This window comes from Trifolium pratense, linkage group LG4 (genome assembly GCF_020283565.1).
Source record: "Trifolium pratense cultivar HEN17-A07 linkage group LG4, ARS_RC_1.1, whole genome shotgun sequence".
NCBI lineage: Eukaryota > Viridiplantae > Streptophyta > Magnoliopsida > Fabales > Fabaceae > Trifolium > Trifolium pratense.
Genome location: NC_060062.1, coordinates 31,060,224 through 31,070,053, shown reverse-complemented (window position 1 = coordinate 31,070,053; position 9,830 = coordinate 31,060,224). Strand labels below are relative to the sequence as shown.

Below are 9,830 nucleotides of genomic sequence, written 5' to 3'. Positions count from 1 at the left end.
AAAATGGAGTGTGGGCGTGGCAGGTTGGCCCGGCCCGTGAATTACATAAACTCTGTCTTTTTTAATTTTATTTTTTCCATTGAATCACATAAAAAAGTCTTGATAAAAATGAGGTTATCTAATTTCCTATTTATAATACTTAAGTAAACTTAGTTTTCTTTTTCCTATTTATTTTGGATTTATTTTATATTGGTGAATTTGTTTTTAGTTTGACATTTGTTTAATGTTGGATTTATAATGGTATATCTTTTATATTATAAGCTTGTATACACAAGCAATCTTTTATATTATAAGCTTGTATACACAAGCAATTTCTAAACCCTAATTTGCTTTTCCCGTTTCCCTCCATTTTGTCTTGCAATTTTTAATAAAAAATAATATAATTTTGTCTTGACTAAGATTCGAACCCGCAACCCTTCAGTGCAAAGCAATATTCTCAACCACTATGCCAAGTATACAAATTATGATTAAAATTATGTGCAATAATTGATAAACACCATCAATAATTTCCTTTATATTTATTAACATTCCTTTTTTTTTACGTGTTTGCAAAGTATTTAGGATTCAAATATTGTTTAGTGATTAAATGTATTCTATATATATATTGGTTGTCCTTTTGTAGATCTAAATATTGTTTTTTTTTTTACGTGTTTGCAAAGTATTTAGGATTCAAATAAAAAAATTTTGCAATACAACCAAACACAACCATAGTCATGTCACTAATCACATTCATTATTTTGATTTTAACATTGCAGATTTAATATTAACCGATGATCAATTGATACAACATGCACTAGCAAATATTGAGATGATGTTACATAGTTGTAGGAAGAGTTTAAAAGATTATCCTCCAATGCCTAGAGCAGACAAATCATTAGTTCCTGATATACAAAATAGTTTAATACACGACGAGTTGAATTATAACAAACAATCATTAGCAGAGGAACATGTCAGATTGATGTCAACTATGACTTCAGAGCAACATAAAGTATATGACACAATCATGACAAGACTTAACTAAAACAAACCGGGTGTGTTTTTTCTTTGTGGTTATGGCGGTATAAGGAAGACATTTATTTAGAGGGTCATGTCAGTCGCATTACACTCAAAATGTGAGATAGTTTTAACAGTTGCCCCAAGTGGGATCGCTGCATTGCTTATACATGGCGGTAGAACAACACATTCAAGATTTTGTATTCCTCTAAATGTTGACGAGTTTTCAACATGTACCATAGTTCCTAAAAGCCCTTTGGCGCTATTAATACAAAAAACAAAGCTCATTATATGGGATGACGGACCAATGATGCACAAATACTGTTTCGAAGCTGTTGATCGAACTTTAAAAGATATTCTCAAGTCTGTTGATGAAAAAAATAAACACATTCCCTTCGGTGGAAAAGTTGTTTTTGGCAGAGATTTTAGACAAATTCTACCAGTAATACCCAAAGCAGGGACGGATCTGGCGGGAGCAAGAAGTGGCCAAGGCCCCCCTCCCCTCCATCTCTTACATATAAATATACATATATTATACTCCTATATTATATATTATAAGTTTAACTCCAAATCTAATAGTATATATACTTAGTATTAATATATTATATAAGTTATGTTCCTATAAATATAGCTCAGTTAATAGGAATATTGCATGTAATATTAATTGATGTTCAAAGTTTAATTTCAGACTCATGCGTATGAAAAAAATTCAGTTGAGAGAGAATAACTTCGTACTTATAATATGATACCAAAAGAAAATTATATGGACAATGTAAACAAATATAATCTCTATAAATAAAATAGGTTAGTTACTTTTCGGCCCCCGGTATGAATTGTTTCTGGATCCGTGCCTGACCCAAAGGTACAAGGTCAGAAGTTTTCATGCTACTATTAATTCTTCGGTTCTTTGGAATTTTTTGTGAAGTTTTAACATTAAGTAAAAACAAGAGGCTTTTCGGTGGTGTTTCGAGTGCAGACGTTGAACAAAGAAGATTGTTTTCTGAATGGGTTTTGGGTGTTGGCGATGGAGAAATTGGAGATGAAAACGACGATGATTTAGAACATGACATTCCATCAGATTTATTGATTCCAAATTCAGGTGATCCTCTTGCTTCTATCGTTGAAAGCACATATCCCCAACTTTTACAAAACATGAACGATATAACGTATTTCCAAAATAGAGCTATACTAGCTCCTAAAAATTCAATAGTCGACACAATAAATGATTATATGTTGGATTTAATTTCTGGTGAAGAAAAAACATATTTGAGTTATGATACTCCACTCACACAAAATGTAGACGGTCAAACAGTGAATGATGTTCATACTCCCGAATTTTTTAACACGATTTCTACGTCGGGACTTCTAAATCACAAGTTGAGACTTAAAGTTGGAGTTCCAGTTATGCTATTAAGGAATTTGAATAAAAAATTAGGATTATGAAATGGAACAAGACTTATTATTATGAGATTGGGAAAACGTGCTCTTGAAGGAAAATTTATTTCAAGAAGTAATATTGGTAATCATACTTAGATTTACTATGACATCATCTGACGTGATAATTCCTTTTAAATTTCAACGGAGATAATTTCCTATAATGATTTCTTTTGCGATGACTATTAAGGGACAACCTTTAAAGCATGTTGGGATATATCTTCCGTCGCCAGTGTTTTCACATGGTCAGTTGTATGTTGCAATTTCAAGAGTTACTTCTAGAAAATGATTAAAAATATTGATCATCAATGACGACGGTGAAGATACGACTAAGACTTCGAATGTGGTCTATAAGGAAGTCTTCCGTAATATAACATAATTTTCTTTTATTGAATATTTATCCAAAATTATTGTTGAACTATCGTTTAATGTTATTCAACTTTTTTCATATACCTTACATTATTTGAATTATCATATCTTATTTAATCATTATATATCTTACAACTAATTAGACACGTGCACCGCACGGGTCGATGTTCTAGTTGTTAGATGTGTTTGATTTGTCTCATAAGCCGATTTTTCTCATAAATATGTTTGCTTACAATTATTTTAATAACACAAGTGTCAAACTAAACATAAAAAAAAATAAAAAATAAAAATAAAAATAAAAAAAATTTAAAACAAATTTGTTTGACGGGACAACCCACCAACTCACTTGTCTGCCAATAAACAGGAATGAGGTGTGATTTTAAACTAGGCCATCTAAGTTTTAAACCCTAAACAAACATGGATCTCATGAGGGGACCGGAACCACTTGATACCCCAAACCAGATTAACCTTGCTGAAATTTGACATGCCAGCCACTTTATCAACAGACAATTTAAGTTTTGCTGTTTATGACTTTGAAATTGCATAACTTCATCACTTGAACATGTTTATGTGACAGGTATATGGTATCCCCCTTGTACCAGTAACAAAGTCTGTGCCATTCAAAGCATTATCTTTGTCAGTTATGCAATGCTTCGAAACAAAAGTCATTGCATTATTCAACATTGATGAGTAAATGTGCATAATGCAGCAGAATACATTTTTCTTATAAGATCAAATTGCTGAATGTGTAAGTACAAATTCACCTATAAAAGAGCTTTTCAGTTGCAATTTCATGACATTTTACAATGTTACTTATCTAAATACATTTTAACAGTCAATTACAATATCCTTCACTCTATTAATTTATTGCTTATTTGTGTAACTGAACCAAAGCTTCTCAACAGATCAGTGCCTTGAATTATTTTTTATCAGTAGGAATCAAACTCGATACTCCGTAATATACAACAGTCACACACACTGCACACTAACTACTTGCACTAGACCTAATGCTTAATTAGTAGTGACCTTCAAGATGAAATGTCGCTGATAAATGCATTGAGGTTCCTATCTGAGGATCCACCTTTGCCAATAGCTTTACGACACATAGCCTTAAGTTCTCTTGCTCTATCTCTGATTTTCCTTCCCTCTTGGCTTTCAATATCCATAAACATCGTAACGAGAACTTCTATATCTTCTTTTGATAGAAACACATCACTCTCCAACTTTAATGATACATCTACCTTCCACCCATTTTTCCATTCATCTACAATTTGAGTGCTATTAGGAACTTGATCCAAGAAAAGAGGAAATGTCAAAATTGGCACACCAGCAAAAACTGTTTCCAAAGTTGAATTCCATCCACAATGGCTCAAAAATCCACCTATAGAAGAATGAGACAACACCTTGAGTTGATCACACCAAGGTATCACCATGCCTTTTTCCCCACACTTTTCTTTCAACCGTGACGTTTCACCACGGGCCACATAAAGATACCGAATTCCGCTACTGTTTAGTGCTTCGACGATTACGTCCATTTGGGCACTGGACACCGAAAGGAAACTACCTAAAGAAATGTATAATACTGATTCAGAAGGCTGAGAATCTAACCATTTTATATAGTCGTGGCTATGATCAGTGTTTACCAAGTTTTTTTCTTCGAGTTCTAAATAAGGTATTGAAGGGCCGATAGGATAGATTGGGAAGGGGAATATAGATTTAAGGGTATCAATTGTTTCAGCTTCCAACTCTTGCACTGTGGTAAGGAGAAGATAATTTGCATTAGGCACCTTGGAAATGCATTCCAAAGCAAGCTGCAAAACACGGTGATCATTTTCGTGAAGTACAGTTCGAAGGTCTTCTGTATGAAGTGAAGAAATTCCTGGCATATTCCCTGCTCTTTCATCTACATTAAATAAAACAGCACAGATCAGACATGTAGTCATGTAAAATTGCATTAATCTTCTGCTGATGACATGCAATACATAAAAGTATCACTACGTCACAATAATTACAACTATATAGTCACCACAAAATGAAATTGAACAATGAATTCTCAAAGTCTATTCTTGTGATTATTCAGCCAAATTCTTAACTGCTAAAATCCCAAACTTACAACTAATTCTCTGTCTATTTTAAGAAGATAGTAATATCTACCAGTGCCAAAAAGTAGTTTGACATATTATTATGAAAATTACCAAGAGAATGAATCTTTAAGCTTCATATAGGCCAAATATAACTTAACACTAATATTAGTCTCCACAATGCATCTTTAAGGTTATTAAAAATTAGTTGTCTTAAACTTTTGTTTTAAAAGACCTATATCTTACATTTTGGTGGTTTACAGTTGAGTGAAACTTCCCTTGCCATATCCTTTTTTTGAGCAAAAATCTAATGGAATTAGTATTCACTATTGCTTTCAAAATGAAACTTCGAATTTTAGGAACTTTGTAGTGCCCTGCTACATAAGTATAAACTATAGAGTTCCTAAAATTCAAAGTTTCATTTATTACTATCAAGGCTAAAATGCACTTTTGTCCGCCTAACTTTCACAAATTTGCAATTTTGGTTCCCTAACTTTCATAATAGCACTTTTGGCCCCCTAATTTTAGCCATTTTGCAAAAGGTTGACCCATTGATTTTGACCAAGTCAACGCACACGTGAACAAAGACTCACATGCCACGTCAGCATGTCATGTGAGTCTATGTCCACATGTGCATTGACTTGCTGACATGGCATGTGAGTCATTGTCCACGTGTGTGTTGACTTGGTCAAAATCAATGGGGGTTCGCCTTTTGCAAAAGGGGCTAAAATTAACAAGCCAAAAGTGCTAGTATTATGAAAGGTATGGGGTCAAAAGTGCAATTTAGTCTACTTTCAATTATTTCACGTTCTCAACTTATTATCAATATGGACGGGTTAGTGCTAGTGCTTACTAGATGTCTGTGTCAATCTTTTATATATTTATATTGAAAAAAATTTCAAAAAAAAAAAATCACACTCGGTAACTAGCTCAAAGACCGACTAATCCAACGGACCAATTCCACCATGAGGGAGGGAGGGAATTAATTGAGAGTAATGCTCAGTATAGACTGACCCAATACAGTAATTGGCGCCGGCAGGATTCGAAGTTTCGAACCTATAGAGGAGCACACTCCACCGGGCCAACCTCTAACATAGCAAGACTAATACTGATAAATATCAAATTTAGCAGTAACCAAAAAAAAAAATATATCAAATTTAGCATTATTAGTTGATGCTTGACATTTAATTGACTTGTGTCATCCAGTGATGTTCCAATTCTTTTCCTAATAAGAGTTTATTTCCTAAAAAATTGCACTACAGTCTACAGATAACAATACTCACTATAACTATAAGATTGAAAAAGGTTTTTTCTAATTAACCCTCACATAAATTGAGGGTAGGTGCCCTATGATGATGTGGCACCAATGAAATTCATCCACATTTATTTAAGTCAAACATAATTAATTTTTTACCATAAATTATTTTGACTACTTTTATTTTCAATTAATTATATTTTATGTATTATATTCTATGAATTTGTATTTTGGACCTAATTACTTTTGATTTGTTTGCTTCTTCTTCAAATTGTATTACGTCTCAAACAACTTTCTTCTTCGCGTAAAAAAAAAAAAAAAACTTTCTTCTTATCGTCAAAAAACTTTCTTCTTCTTCTTAATGCTTTCAATCTCTGCCGCAACCTCCACCACCGTCATGTTAGCATTCTACGGCTCCTCCGCTTTTGTGTTATCCGATGTCAATCTTTACTGCAGCCTTCGCCACCGATCTACCGGATTTCTTCAAGATTCTAAAACTTGTTATTTTCAATTTCTTAGATGTTATGTTTTTTAGCATATTTTTTCCTTTTTTTTTTCCTTATTTTTTCCTGTTATGTCATAGAATGTGATTCCTATTCATCGTCATTTTGTTTTTGTTTTCTTTAGTCGTCCATATCAGGAAAAAATTGAAAACTAAATAGTTTAGAGAAGACAAAACGAAATTAGGTGAAAATTAGGAAGACGAACTAATTTTTAAATTGTTTAGAAGTAAAAATATAAATAGTTCATCTGAACTAAAAGAAAGGTCGGACCATTGTCGGAAAACATACACACGGGAGCTCGCCTGATCACAAGTGCGGTCTACCTGAAATTTATCCGGTCAAAAAGAAAAGGTTCGACTATTATAAGAAGACGAACTAACTCTTGAACTTGTTTAGGGTTTAGGGTTTAACTATTGATCACAAGTAAAAATATAAATAGTTCATCTGAACTAAAAGAAAGGTCGGACCATTGTCGCAAACCTAAACCTAATTACTTAACCTAATTTTTTCCCCTCTTCTTTCTAAGATCGACATCATGTCAACCAACGTTAATCTATGCAATGATTTAAAGAGATTGAAAAAATAAATACTATATACTCCCTTTGTTTCAAATTACTTGTCGTTTTAGAAAAAAAATAAAATTAAGAAAGTGTATTTTTGCACTTAATTTCCTATTATACCTTATTTTAATTCACCAATAAGCTTAATTTGTTTTTTTCCATGCATTTTATCTTTTCAATAAATTTAATATGTTATGTACCATTTTTTTTTAAAAACAAACATTTTTTTTTTAAAACTTAAAAAAACAAACTTTAATTCTCCAAATATATAAATCTTTTACGGTTTCGACTACTCCTAAATATTTGGAATTTACATGAGTGACTTAGATAGTTAACAATTTTTTTTTTCTAAAACGACAAATAATTTGAAACGGAGGGAGTATTTACACCGGAATAGCATAAATTATTTGATTTGATTTTTTTTGAAGCATTATTTGATTTCATTTAATAAATGTACAAGTGGAATTGTATATTTAAATTAGAGATATTAGTTTTTTTTTCTTTGTTGTTTTTGTTCTCTTATTATTTTTATTTAAACTAACATTGATATATATTTATTTTTTCGAGCCTATAACATTGATTTTTTTTTTACTAATAACATTGATATTTTAGAATCAATATATAATGTTTAGAAACAATCATTCAATGATCAAATTAATTCTAGTTATATTTACACATAGTCTAAAATATAATTAAAGAAAACTAGTAACATAAAATATAATTAATTGAAAATAAAATTAGTCAAAATAATTTATGGTAAAAAATTAATTATGTTTGACTTAAATACACGTGGATGAATTTCATTGGTGCCACATCAGCATAGGACAACTACCCTCAATTTATGTGAGGGTAGAGAAGTAGTCACCTAATATGCACAAATAATGTTTTTCTCCTAAGAAAATAAATTAGGAACTAAAATTAATAGTAATAGTTATAACAAATGAGTAATTACCCAGTTTATCAACTGTTAATTGATGTGTTCGTGAAAAGACATCAAGATGATGTAACATGGAGTAAAACGACGCCGACATGGTCCAAAACGCCGCCACCGGAATATTCCTCCGATTAGCAACAGCAACAGGCCACCGCAGCTCAACATCACCAATTATCGCATTCACAGTTGGCTCAAGCTGATCAAGAAGCCGTTCAAACGGCTCTTCCATCTTCGTCATGACGGCTTCATAGAATCCAGGAAAATTGGCTGCTTTCTCGCGCTCCGGTGGAATCACGTTGGGAATTGTAGCGAAGCGGATGGCTTCCGGCTTTGGATCGGTGCCGATATAGCCGAGCCATTCCTCGGTGACTACAAAGGTGATGAGAATTTTGTTGGGTTTTCTTGATGCTAGGATTTTGCAGAAGTTTAGCATAGGGTTTATGTGTCCTCTTCCCGGAAAGGGCATCGCTACCACGTGGGACACGCCGGAGAAGTTCATTGCCGGAGAAATGGGTTAGGGAGAGTTGAGTGGTTTGTGTTGTGGATTCTTTGTGATCTAATACTACTATTACTAGCACTCTGCTGTAAAAAACAACATAGAAAATGCTTTAAAAATTGTTTTATTTTGGATTTGATGATTTCACTGTCATTACTAGTTTTTTTGTTTAGACTTCATTTGTTTTAAAATGAGAAATGACACTGTTACTAAATTAATCCTATAATTTATTATGTTCATTTTTTAAAAAATAGTGTATACAATAATAGTTAGGGGCACAATTGAAAAACTTAGCATTATGGATGATAGGAAAACCCAAACTCGATAGACTCATCCGAACTCAAACCCAAGTCAACGGACAAAATCCGAGTTGACTGAGTTTGAGTTTGGGTGGCACCCGAATGTATGAGTGTGAGTTTGAATAGGGCACTCATTGTCATCCCTACTTAGCATTGAAACTCGTGTCTTGGTTTAAGGTCATGACCGCTAAATATGGAATGAGGATGGTCAGGTGGATAGTGGGTGGGAATAGTGAGTGTTAAGTTGGTGGTTACTGGATTCTTAAGCAGGTTATTTAGTTAGTGCTGCCTATTATATCTTGACTCTTTTGACATCGAAAAAATTGTCTACTCATTGTGATCTCATTTGGAATAAGTTTGTCCCGTCAACAAAGGTTTCTACTTTGTGTGGCACTTCATTGTCGATAGGTTACCTACGAAGGCTAATTTTTTTGCTCGTGTTTGTGTCTTTGTAATGAGTTTATCTTGTGCTCGACTGGATGCACCGAAGTGGAGGATCTTATACTTGTAGCTATCTGGAGATGAAAATAAAGCAAAAAGGTTGTTAGCTAGTCCAAAATACTTAAATATAAAGCACAAAATGACTATCAATCGTTAGTTGGTTCAGTGGTGATTGACGCTGAACTTGTTAGGGAGCACTGCGGATCGATCCCCCGCAACTGCGATCGGGAGGGGGCTGGAACCACTTGATGTCAGAACTGACCCTCGAACCAGATTCAACTGGTGGTGAAAAACCAAAAAAAAAAAAAAAAAAAAGCACAAAATGGATTAGTGAGTCTTTGCTTGCCCTCGAAATATGCTTAAAATATGCTTGAGTAAGATATGCTTGCCCTCGAAATATGCTTAAATTATGCTTGAGTAGGCATAAAATATGCTTATCAAATTTCTTCATGCTTGAGTCTTTGC

At 33.2% G+C, this 9,830-nt stretch overlaps 1 protein-coding gene across 1 annotated transcript; it reads right to left on the bottom strand.

Moving 5' to 3' along the window:
* Positions 1 to 3,500: 3,500 nt before the first annotated feature.
* On the bottom strand, positions 3,501 to 8,782 carry LOC123921888 (UDP-glycosyltransferase 87A1-like). Its single transcript, XM_045974591.1, has 2 exons — positions 8,148 to 8,782; positions 3,501 to 4,699 (listed from the first exon to the last, which is right to left on the bottom strand). Exons 1-2 carry the CDS (start codon positions 8,626 to 8,628, stop codon positions 3,825 to 3,827), a joined length of 1,356 nt encoding a protein of 451 aa, XP_045830547.1. The 5' UTR covers positions 8,629 to 8,782; the 3' UTR covers positions 3,501 to 3,824.
* Positions 8,783 to 9,830: the final 1,048 nt, after the last annotated feature.

Coding starts and splice junctions, on each gene's coding strand:
- LOC123921888 (XM_045974591.1), bottom strand. CDS start 8,628: ATGAACTTCTCCGGCGTGTCCCACGTGGTAGCGATGCCCTTTCCGGGA. Junction 4,700..8,147: donor ATTAACAGTTGATAAACTGG/GTAATTACTCAT, acceptor TATTTAATGTAG/ATGAAAGAGCAGGGAATATG.